Consider the following 12,161-nt stretch of genomic DNA (forward strand, 5'->3'; position numbering starts at 1 on the left):
TATTTCTTTTTAAGTTTCTTACCAAAAAAAAAATTATTTTTACAACTTTCTCTACATCTCTCTTATTTCCCGCTTTGTTTTACCTTGTTTTATACATGACCTTTAAATAAGCTTTGAATTAGACAAAAATTGTTCACCCTTTTTTAAAAGGACACTTTCTTTTTGAAAGAATGTCTTACTACAAATATATTTTTATTGGAAAATACCCAAATAATTAAATATCTATTATTTAATATAACTTTAGATTCTAAAATGTGACCTGTTTGTCTACAATCATTTATCCCATTACATTTACCTAATTAATTGTTTACCTAGATTATTTATGAAAACTGTGATAGCCATCATGTAAAGTTTTGGAACCACCATTGCAAAATTATAACTGAAACAGTGAAAAAGATTTGACCTAATTGACTCCATCTTGCTAACCTCCAAGCTGTACTTGTTCATTCCTGGGTGTAGGACAAACTAACTTTGGGACCTTAGCTTATAGTTTAGCTTTAAAACAAAGACAGTAATAGTCCTTTCTCAAAACAAACCTCAGTCCCTGTGGACTAAACTGCCCAAAGCCACAAGATTAAAAGTTATAATAATCCCTGCCTTTTTTGTTTTCCATTTGCTTGGTAGGTCTTCCTCCATCCCTTTATTTTGAGCCTATGTGTGTCTCTGCATGTGAGATGGGTCTCCTGAATACAGCAAACTGATGGGTCTTGACTCTTTATCCAATTTGCCAGTCTGTGTCTTTTAATTGGACCATTTAGTCCATTTACATTTAAGGTTAATATTGTTATGTGTGAACTTGATCCTGTCATTATGATGTTAGCTGGTTGTTCTGCCTGTTAGTTGATGCAGTTTCTTCCTGGCATCGATGGACTTTACATTTTGGCATGTGTTTGCAATGGCTGGTACTGGTTGTTCCTTTCCATGTTTAGTGCTTCCTTCAGGATCTCTTGTAGGGCAGGCCTGGTGCTGACAAAATCTCTAAGCATTTGCTTGTCTGTAAAGGATTTTATTTCTCCTTCCCTTATGAAACTTAGTTTGGCTGGATATGAAACTCTGGGTTGAAAATTCTTTTCTTTAAGAATGTTGAATATTGACCCCCACTCTCTTCTGACTTGTAGAGTTTCTGCCGAGAGATCTGCTGTTAGACTGATGGGCTTCCCTTTGTGGGTAACCCGACCTTTCTCTGTGGCTGCCCTTAACATTTTTTCCTTCATTTCAACTTTGGTGAATCTGACAATTATGTGTCTTGGAGTTGCTCTTCTCGAGGAGCATCTTTGTGGCATTCTCTGTATTTCCTGAATTTGAATGTTGGCCTGCCTTGCTAGGTTGGAGAAGTTCTCCTGGATGATATGCTGCAGAGTGTTTTCCAACTTGGTTCCATTCTCCCTGTCACTTTCAGGTACACCAATCAGATTTAGATTTGGTCTTTTCACATAATCCTGTATTTCTTGGAGGCTTTGTTCATTTCTTTTTACTCTTTTTTCTCTACACTTCTCTTCTTGCTTCATTTCATTTGTTCAATCTTCAGTTGCTGATAATCTTTCTTCCAGTTGATCGAGTCGGTTACTGAAGCCTGTGCATTTGTCACGTAGTTCTTGTGTCATGGTTTTCATCTCTATCCATTCTTTTAAGGTCTTCTGTGCATTGATTATTCTAGTTATCCATTCATTCATTCTTTTTTCAAGGTTTTTAGTTCCTTTGTGCTGGGTACGTAGTTCCTCCTTTAGCTCTGAGAAGTTTGATCGATTGAAGCCTTCTTCTCTCAACTCATCAAAGTCATTCTCCATCCAGCTTTGTTCCATTGCTGGCAATGAGCTGTGTTCCTTAGGAGGGGGAGATGTGCTCTGATTTTTTGTATTTCCAGCTTTTCTGCATTGCTTTTTCCCCATCTTTGTGGTTTTATCTGCCTTTGGTCTTTGATGATGGTGACATCCTGATGAGGTTTTGGTGTGGGTGTCCTTTCTGTTTCTTAGTTTTCCTTCTAATAGTCAGGACCCTCAGCTGCAGGTCTGTTGGAGTTTGCTTGAGGTCCACTCCAGACCCTGTTTGCCTGGGTATCAGCAGCAGAGGCTGCAGAAGATAGACTACTGCTGAACAGTGAGTGTTGCTGTCTGATTCTTGCTCTGAAAGCTTCGTCTCACAGGTGTACCTAGCCATGTGAGGTGTGAGGTGTCAGTCTGCACCTAGTGGGGGATGTCTCCCAGTTAGGCTACTCAGGGGTCAGGGACCCACTTGAGCAGTCAGTCTGTCCATTCTCAGATCTCAACCTCCATGCTGGGAGAACCACTGCTCTCTTCAAAGCTGTCAGACAGGGACATTTACCTCTGCCGAGGTTTCTGCTGCTTTTTGTTTAGCTATGCCCGGTCCCCAGAGGTGGAATCTACAGAGGCAGGCAGGCCTCTTTGAGCTGCAGTGGGCTCCACCCAATTTGAGCTTCCTAGTGGCTTTGTTTGTCTACTTAAACCTCAGCAATGGCGGGCACCCCTCCCCCAGCCTGGCTGCCACCTTGCAGTTAGATCTCAGACTGCTGTGCTAGCAATGAAGGGAGGCTCCATGGGCGTGGGACCCTCTGGGCCAAGTGTGGCATATAATCTCCTGGTGTGTCGTTTGCTAAGACCCTTGGTAAAGCGCAGTATTAGGGTGGGAGTTACCCGATTTTCCAGGTGTTGTGTGTCTCAATTTCCTTTGGCTAGGAAAAGGAATTCCCTTCCCCCTTGCACTTCCCAGGTGAGGCGATGCCTCGCCCTGCTTCAGTTCTTGCTGGTTGGGCTGCACCCTTGAACCAGCACCGACTGTCTGACACACCCCTGTGAGATGAACCCGGTACCTCAGTTGAAAAGGCAGAAATCACCTGTCTTCTGTGTCATTCATGCTGGGAGCTGGAGGCTGGAGCTATTCCTATTTGGCCATCTTGGGCACACCCCAGAATTTCAGACTCTTGATAACCTGTTTCATAACCTTAGGTAGTTGTCAGCTAAGTAGCCTTAAATTTGCATATTAAAGGCAATAACTCAGGTGAAAAATAGCAAAATTTGCATCATAAGATACAGAGAGAAAAAGTCTAGAGGGAGATTAAAGATGAATGCCAAATCAAACGTAAAATTATAAAAATCTATCATAGGATTGCATAAGGAGACCAATTTTATTTAGAGATTACCTATCTATCTTTTAACCAGATCTCTGAACCCTGGGCAGAGCCCACACTGAACTCTGGGTTTCCAAAAAGGGAGAATTTTTGTGAGGCTAGACCATGTGATGTTTTTATGGTGCACTTTAAAAAATTTTTTTACACAAAGATACTTCTAAGTGTCTAAACTACATTTTTCTTTAAAAACTGAAGCATAGCCTCTGTTGCAATAACTATTTTAGTCAATAAATCAGGTAACAATACAAAAGCAAGCAGTTTAAAAGCTGAGATGAACTTGTCTGTTTACACTCTTGAAGTTCCATAAGGAGAAACAGGTTTCTCCCTGAAAGGGAGTCTGATGCCTTCTCCATTTTCTTTAAGGAACCCCAGGCTATTATAAAGTATTTTTGGTCCCTCATGTAGCAGAGGGTGAAAGAGAAAGGAGAGACAGCAGAAGTAAAGGAAGAAAACAGAATCCAGTCAACTGAGAAGAAAAAAAATTTTTTAAAAGGGTGCTGGGCATGGTGGCTCATACCTATAATTCCAGCACTTTGAGAGGCCAAGGCAGGTGGATCAACTGAGGTCAGGAGTTCAAGACCAGCCTGGTTAACATGGTGAAACCCCATCTGTACTAAAAATACAAATGTTAGCTGGGCATGGTGGTGTGTGCTTGTAATCCCAGCTACTTGGGAGACTGAAGCAGGAGAATCCTTTGAACCCAGGAGGCTGAGGTTGCAGTGAGCCACGATCACACCACTGTACTCCAGCCTGGACAACAGAGCAAGACTCTGTCTCAAAAAAAACAAAAAAAAGGACAAGGTCCTAGGGCAGAAAAAAGAAATAAAAACATGAAGTCCTCTTAAATACAAACACATGCAAACACACAGACCCACATCGTGGATGGTAGTTTTCAATTAAGCTGACTTTAACCATTGAGTTCCTTTAAAAAAAAAAATACTCTTTAAATCTCATTTCCATATTTCACGAACTAGGACAAATCGCCGCTATTTCAGAAGTACCAAGTATCAAACCAGAAAGGGCTTGATTTAGTAACCAAACCTCAGGCTGTCATGGTGGGAAAAGAAAAGGCAGAACCTTAGCTATTGAAATGCAGCATGGGGTGACCGCCATTGCTTTCAGTTTGACCTTGCTAGCAAAAAGGTGGCTTTGTTATGTAAATAAAGCCCCTTAAGTAATCAAAATTTTAAAATCTTTCCTTTTTTTTTTTTTTTCCTTTTTCTGGCTGTTTTTCTCCCCCCACTATACCACCTTACCATACTACCTTTTTTGTGTGTGTCTATGAGAATTTAGCCACTTCAGAGGCCTTGTTCCCCATAATTTGGAACTTTCATTCGGATTTGATCAAGTTGGGTGAAGTTGGTCAAACCCAATGGGAAAAAGACTGAAACAATATCAAAAACGGAAACAATAAATAAAAAACCAGTTAAGCAAAACAAATGATTACACAACTTATATGATTACTGAATGCTCTAATGGTAAAGAGACATTAAGAGCAGCTGGTTGTTAATGTTAACTTTAGCCAAGACAAACCCCGATTTAGTTATCTAGGGGTGGGTGGGTCTCAGGCTGAAGACTGCTGTCTATCCTAATGAAGCAGCCTTGTTGTCTGGGGTGATACCTGAGGTTCATTGTCTCATGCAGAGGAAATCAAGGACATGGACACACAAGGAGCGAGGTTAAAAGCAGAGAATTAATACGCAAAAGGAGAAGACCTTTCTCCTGCAGAGAGAGGGGTCCCAAATGGGTTTCTGCTTCCTCAGTGAAATGCAGGAGGTTTTACAGATGAGCTTGAGGAGGTGGTGTTTGATTTACATAGGGCATGAAAGATTGCTTGGACCAGGTGTGCCATTTGCATAAGGGTGCAAAAAACTGGCTGCCTCCACCCTAATCTTTTATTATGCAAATAGGTTATCTTCCTGGCCAGCACCATGTTGCCTGTGTCTTTACTGTACACATGGTGACAAAAGGGAAGATGGAGCCTCCACGTTGAACATACCTGGCTACCAGGTAGCCATTTTGTCTTGGCACAGCTGCCAGCAGCAACCTGTGCAAGCTTCCAGCTTGCTTATCTATGTTTGCAGCTCAATTTTTCAGGCTGCTCTTCGTTAGACAAAAAAAAAAAAAATGTTTCTCGGGCTGCTTTCTGTTGGAAGGGAAGCCTTGCTGAGGACTCTTTTACCCTCACTATCTGCCTAAATAACTTTTCTATCTTCTGTGTCACTAGGAGCAGGAAAAAAAAACTCATCTTCCCTGTTGGAAGGGAAACTCCATAAAGGAGTTACCTGCATTCCATCATCATGGAAGCAAGAAAACTTGTCTTCCTTGTGTTGGAAGCAACTAAAACTCCAAAAAAAAGTTGTCACAGCAAAATAAACTTTAGATCTCAACCAGAATTGGGGAGATCAGGGATTCTCTGGAATGGGTGCTTCCAGGCCTCAGCAAATTGTCCTATTGGTTTAAGCCATAAAGATAGCCCAAGACTGAACCAAGCACTGATAGATTTGTCAAAGGTTAGGGGCATCTCCACTCAGAATTCCTCTGTGGTTACCAAAATGTGAACCCTGAAAATTTGAGACAGGTCTCAGTTAATTTAGAAAGTATTTTGCCAAGGTTGAGGATGCACGCCCATGACACAGCCTCAGGAGGTCTTGATGACATGTGCCCAAGGTGGTCAGAGCACAGTTTGGTTTTATACAGCTTAGGGGGACATGAGACATGAATCAACATATGTAAGATGAACATTGGTTCGGTCTGGAAAAGTGGGACAACTCAAAGCAGGGAGAGGGCTTCCAGGTCATAGGTAGATAAGAGACAAATGGTTGCATTCTTTTGGGCTTTTGATTAGCCTCTCCAAAGGAGGCAATGAGATATGCATTTATCTCAGTGAGCAGATGAGAATGGGAGGCAGGTTTGCCCTAAGCAGTTCCCAGCTTGACTTTTCCCTCTAGCTTAGTGATTTTGGGACCCCGAGATATTTTCCTTTCACAATAGGAATGAATATGTTGCGCTTATTGTCTTGATGACAAACATTCGGTCAAGATTTGTTGACACATGATGAATGTGCTGTGTATATTTAATCTTAATGAAATCCCAAGGAAAATATTAATTTTAACACTAATGATGATAAATGGGCATTGTACTCACATAGTGTTCTTACTCCCAGGGGCACAAAGCTCTTCACAATTATTTCAGTCATTCTCATAGCAGTCCCATGAGGTGGGTGGCTGAGTGTTTCCTCTTGGAAAAAAAAAAGAAAAAAGGTTACTAATTGGATTTTCTTGTGTTCCACATTCTGTGTTCTAGAACCAAGTAGCTACCTTATAAAGACTATCTGTACATCCACTGTGAAATGGAGTTTCAAAATCACAAGCTTCTTTCACGCATGAACACAAGTCTAGGAGCACATATGAAAGAGTAAAGTTGAAGGGAATTTGAATGATGGTTTGGCAAGATGCTGTAAGTGGATTAGGCAAGGCTGCTGAAGAGAGACAGGAAATGGCTGTGTTAGTGCTTCGGACCGACCTCTGTTAGAAGTAGTAGTTCATGGTGTTAAAGGTTTGTTGTTGAAAATACCTTCCTGAGGCACCTCTTCATTGTGCTTATTCTTCCCACAACATTGTGCCAAGACACTGTCAAGCCAGAGGGCCACTGGGCCTTTCTTATCCTGCTGTAATGTATTGATAGCTGGGGGCTCTGCAGAAGGACAAGAGAAAGGTGAGATGTTTATAATTCTCAGTAGCACCTTTTAGCTAGTCTCATGCTCCCTTATCCCCCATTTCTCTACCAGGCCAGCTTTCCACATGCTTTTGCTTTCTCAGAATCAGAGCCTGTGCGTGGACACATCTTGTCCCGGGAGCAGGGAAACAGTACAACTAAACCTCTCACTTTATCTAGTGATCAGCACATCCCTCTCCTTCCTTTCACAATATGCCAATCAGTCTTCTCCAGTAGTCTTTCATCGTTTTAGCCCTGTCTCTTTGGTTAGACTGCAGGCTCTTTGGCTGAATGTTCAGGTCAGGTGTTTTTCACTCCTTTTAATTTCCCCTACATAGCCCTCAGCACTGGGGCATTTAGGTGTATACAGTAAACACTTGTGGCTTATTTGCCACCCATAATTGTAAACAGGCATTGCCTGTACATATTGACTGCCATTTTCACTTTTTTTTCTTTCATTAAATAAAGGCTTAGCTGTCATCACTTTGAGTTTGTCCTCCTCAGTTTTCCCTGAAGTTACCCTGAAAGGGGGTGGGGGGGGGGGGCGCTTTAAAATGCAGTGGATTGTGCTTAAGTTGAGCAGTGTATCCAGGGAGGGGACTAATTACAAGGTTTGAAAACCTCATCAGGTGGCTGGCTTCTGTAGCAGGACTAAAAGACTGCTGTCCTAAATTGAGAACAGCTGGGGCCGTGTACTAGCAAGTATAAAAGAGGTGGCAGTGGTGCCCTGTGTCCTAAAGAAATGTGTGCTCTCTGGAACCTGTGGAGCTGAAGCTAAAGGTAGTTATCCTCATCAGTGTCGTGGTGGGTGAGTCCCCTGTGCTGGTCGTCTGGAGGCCTGTTTCTATTGTTTGGTAGAAATTGTGGTGGCTGCATCAAAATGTCGTTAGTTACTAATTCATCATGCCAATTGTAGTGAGGTATTTTTATCCTTCAAATAAACTCTACTTGTTACCTGTGTGAGAGACATAGCTAAAGCTTGGTGTATCTTTTCAGAGTTGTTTTGAAGACTGCCAGCTTTTCTTGTATATGGCATGCATCTCTGAATATAAAAGGATAAACTCAGGCTGTGTGATTTTAAATATCTTGAATGTGTTGTTCTTGAATCTGTTCTTAAAAGCAATCACTTAAAAAGACTTCTGTTTTTTAATTAGAAAATAGAAAATTGGCTATTTTGACAAATGCAGAGAGTAATAATTATTCAATGTATATAAGCCACTTACCAGTTTTGTATTCTTTCTTTATGGCTCATAGAAAATACAGTCTTTGGAAGGATTGATGTGATCTCTGGGTAATTTCTAGCTTATTATGACTTCATGGTTAGCAACAAGTGATAGTGTCTGGTGAAGTGTTTGCAATGTTGGGTCCTGATTTTTCTTTAAGGAAATTTAAAGGGAACTGATTGTTAAAATGTTCCTATTTCTACTGATACTAGCTCAAAAAGAGATGAGAATTCCAAGATAAAACAGTTCAGTATTTTGTAAATCAACTTGATCTCGGCAGCTTTAACTAGGTTCTGACATTATGTTTATAAAGCAAATGACTTGGGTATTTGTTTCCTTATTTTAAGAATTTTTTTTTTTTTTTGGATGGTTGATAATTGGACAAGCATAGTTTCTGAACATAATTTTGTTTTTCTTTTAGGTGGGATAGTAACATCTTTTTGAGGGAAGAATGGGCTTCCTTTCTTGAAAGTGGTGAAGGTACAGCATATAGTTGCATGGAAGGAACAGTAATCAGATGGCTACCTTCTACCTTTTGTGTTAGGAAACAAAGTCCATTGTAAGAGTCCATGTTGATCTTGGAAATAGAAGGATTGAAAAAAGCTAAATTTCCACAAAGAACAAGAACTTGACCATCTCCTTTTTGATCTGAAGACTAGGGGACAATGGATATCATAGAGACAGCAAAACTTGAAGAACATTTGGAAAATCAACCCAGTGATCCTACGAACACTTACGCAAGACCCACTGAACCTGTTGAAGAAGAAAACAAAAATGGCAATGGTAAACCCAAGAGCTTATCCAGTGGGCTGCGAAAAGGCACCAAAAAGTACCCGGACTATATCCAAATTGCTATGCCCACTGAATCAAGGAACAAATTTCCACTAGAGTGGTGGAAAACGGGCATTGCCTTCATATATGCAGTTTTCAACCTTGTCTTGACAACCGTCATGATCACAGTTGTACATGAGAGGGTCCCTCCCAAGGAGCTTAGCCCTCCCCTCCCAGACAAGTTTTTTGATTACATTGATAGGGTAAAATGGGCATTTTCTGTATCAGAAATAAATGGGATTATATTAGTTGGATTATGGATCACCCAGTGGCTGTTTCTGAGATACAAGTAAGTAAATCTAATGTTTTGGGGATTTGCCATGGGTTTGTTTTTGAGTGAATAGATGAGTAATTGAGATCATCTTTCCTTTTATTCCAATAAATTCAGTCTTACCCAAACATTTGATGAAAGAAAGCAGTAGAAAGCTCTACCACATTGAATAAATTCAGTCACTATTCAGTAAGTGTTTGTTGAGCAACTGTGTATGAAAGTGGCAGTGTACAGCAGTACTGTGGTGGGTGACTCAGAGTTGATGAATTTAAGGTGCAGTTCCTGACTTCCAGCAACTTGGTGCTTTGGTATTTGTATGATAAATCAAGAGGCTTGGAAAGGAATAACATTCACTTCCATCATGTTTGTTATTTCAGGCTCTTGACAAGTGGGAAAAGGAATAGGTTGAGAAACTTTTTTCTCCATTACTCATAATGTGATGTCTGTATTGGTCTAGAGTCAATAGCCTGCTTTAAGGTTTGCCTGGATTCAGTTCTCAAATTTTACATTTCTGTGGGGCTGGGTGTGTGGGTGTGGTTTTGGTTTTTTGTTTGCTTGCTATCTAGTTACAAGAGTTTAAGAAACTGAGTTTAGAACTGAATCCATGCGGTTTTGATTTTTAGATTTCTAAAGTAAACTTGCCCTCTGGTTTTCCTTGGACATCACAAAGGAGCTTATGGTTCACTGGGTTCAGCCTCCTCATTTTTGGAATAGTAGGAAATCAAGAAGAAATAAGTCAGGTACTTTTGCTTTGAAGACACTTAAGAATTGGACATAGTCCTGAAGTGGTTATTTCTGCTTCTCTATGTGAATTCTGACTCCTAGTCCATAAAAACAAAGGCTCCTTAATTCCTCCTTTCCTCTCATTCATCATTTAGACATTTGTTTTCTACTGGGATGGTAGTGATTAAATCACTAAAATATGATTTTGATCAAAACACTGACCATAATATGGAGTTTAAAAATGTAATATATGCTAACTTGTATACAATCTGAAGATTCCAGGTCAAATAGGATTTCAGTATTAATGCCACAAGATCATTCTTAGAGAATTTTGGCTGTATTGTTTTTCAGTTGGTAACATTTTTCATTACTTGATCAATTATAGAACTCTCAATGTGGTTTATCTACTCAGACCCTAACACTATTACTGTTTTGTGATTAGAGGAATTCAAAGAGTTCCCCAGATGCAACTTTGCAGTCTTAAAACCTTATTCCACAAACTGCAGTCATTCCTAAGCATTTTACTTAATATAACTCTTCATGTGTTTCCTTAATATGCTTAAGTAATAGACTTAACTATGAGTTGTCTTTTACTTTAAAAAGTAACCTGCTCCTTAAATTGTTAAAGGATGCTTTATGCTAAAAGCAAAAAATGTATTTATGAACTTCAGTGTTTTTCTTTTTAGTGTCTGGAAATTAACACAATGTAAGAGAGCCTGCTAAGGCTGCAGATAATTTGCTTTTTCCTTTATTTAGAGCAAGGTTTTATTGATATATGTGTGAAACGAGAAATTGTCCAGGATCTGGTAAGTGTGTGGACTCCACCCTGAAGTATAGTTTTTCCCTCAATTTAGCTATATTTTCATCTGGATTCTTTTTGAATTTTCATTAGATAGTTATTGTTAACTGCCTGTACTTACCACCTTAGATTTCAACATATCCAAACACAGGGTCACATAGCCGGACCATACATTTTAATGATATCCACTGTTTCAGTTACAATTCAGTTAAAAAGTTTGCCTTTTTACATTTGAAGTAGAATTGGATCTTACATTTTAGTAACTAGTAGAATAATTTTTATAACCTGTTTGGAGCATCCCAGCTGAATGAGGAATGTTGCTTACTCTCTCTTTTAAAAGCACCTTTCAAAGCTATGGTAAAAAAATCATTAGCACTAGTTCATTTTCTAAATAAGGCTGTAGAGTACATCTTTCACCTTCTAAGTTTTCTGTTTTGAGTACAGCTGAACTCAGAATGCTGGGATGAATGTAATTGACTCATAATAATTTCTGCTTATTACTTCACCTTGTCTAACAGCATGGAGCACAATTCAAAACAGCACTCTGTTGGAACCTGAGGTTGGATCAAAGGCTGAATTGGCTTTCCCTTAACCAAGGGGAGAAACTCAGCACTGTTTATTACCTGCTCCTTTTTAGTACCAGGAAAGGCAGAACTAGAATAGCAAGCCTTTAAAGAAATGCCTTAGGGATAAATAAATACTCTCATCTACTAGTCTAGGTGGTGTTCCCTTCTATTTTTTTTTTCTTTTGACCCCAGAAACCTTGGAATACTCTTAAAATAGCTGTTGGAAACAGACAGCTGAAATATATATTTATACAAAATTCTTGAAATTAGAAGTTCCAGATGGTACCTGAATTAGACCTTGATTCATGTCAGAACCACAATCTTAGGGAAAACGTAAAATATGTCACATTACCTGAAACTACCTGTTTTTCCCGAAGTCTTTGATCACTACCAGTCTTGAAAGCTTGAGAGCTCTGAAAATGAGAGACCTCGAGTAATATGTTTTATGTACTAAGGAAATAACACCTAGCAAGTCTAGGGGCTTTATGTGGAGTCCCACTCATCTCTTAATCCCCAGAGCCCAGAGCTTACAGACCTAACTATACAACAGAAAAGGAGCTGTCCTGTTCAGCTGGATTGAGGACATTCAGACCTGTGATGCCCATTCAGATACCCATGAGGCAATGGTACAATGGCAGAGCCCTTCCCCTTTGAAGACAGGATCCTCAGTCATCCACTGGGAAGCCTTAAACTGAGGACTCAGGTCGTGAAGCACAGAGGCTAATGTTAGTTAAGACAACTTTCTTCCCACAGAAATATAAAGTGAAAAATGACTTGTGGGGTTTTTGGTCCTTTTTTGATCAAGATTGAATAAAATAATCAGCTTACAATTCACTATTAAATGTAATTAATTGTATGAGAATACTTATGGACATTTTCAAGATAA

General features: G+C 39.8%; 1 protein-coding gene across 3 annotated transcripts in view; it reads left to right on the forward strand.

Annotated features, from left to right (window-relative positions):
* SGMS2 (sphingomyelin synthase 2) overlaps nucleotides 1–12,161 on the forward strand; it is a 90,973-nt gene that overhangs the window by 63,675 nt on the left and 15,137 nt on the right. For 2 of the 3 annotated variants that reach the window (XM_037990655.2, XM_037990657.2), the window contains exon 3: nucleotides 8,507–9,205. The exons of the other annotated variant lie outside the window; for it this stretch is intronic. In XM_037990655.2, the coding sequence (XP_037846583.1) occupies nucleotides 8,751–9,205 (455 nt within the window). In that variant the 5' untranslated portion in view covers nucleotides 8,507–8,750. The remainder of the gene's footprint in view (nucleotides 1–8,506; nucleotides 9,206–12,161) is intronic. 3 annotated transcript variants of the gene reach the window in all.

This window comes from Chlorocebus sabaeus, chromosome 7 (assembly GCF_047675955.1).
Source record: "Chlorocebus sabaeus isolate Y175 chromosome 7, mChlSab1.0.hap1, whole genome shotgun sequence".
Classification (NCBI taxonomy): domain Eukaryota; kingdom Metazoa; phylum Chordata; class Mammalia; order Primates; family Cercopithecidae; genus Chlorocebus; species Chlorocebus sabaeus.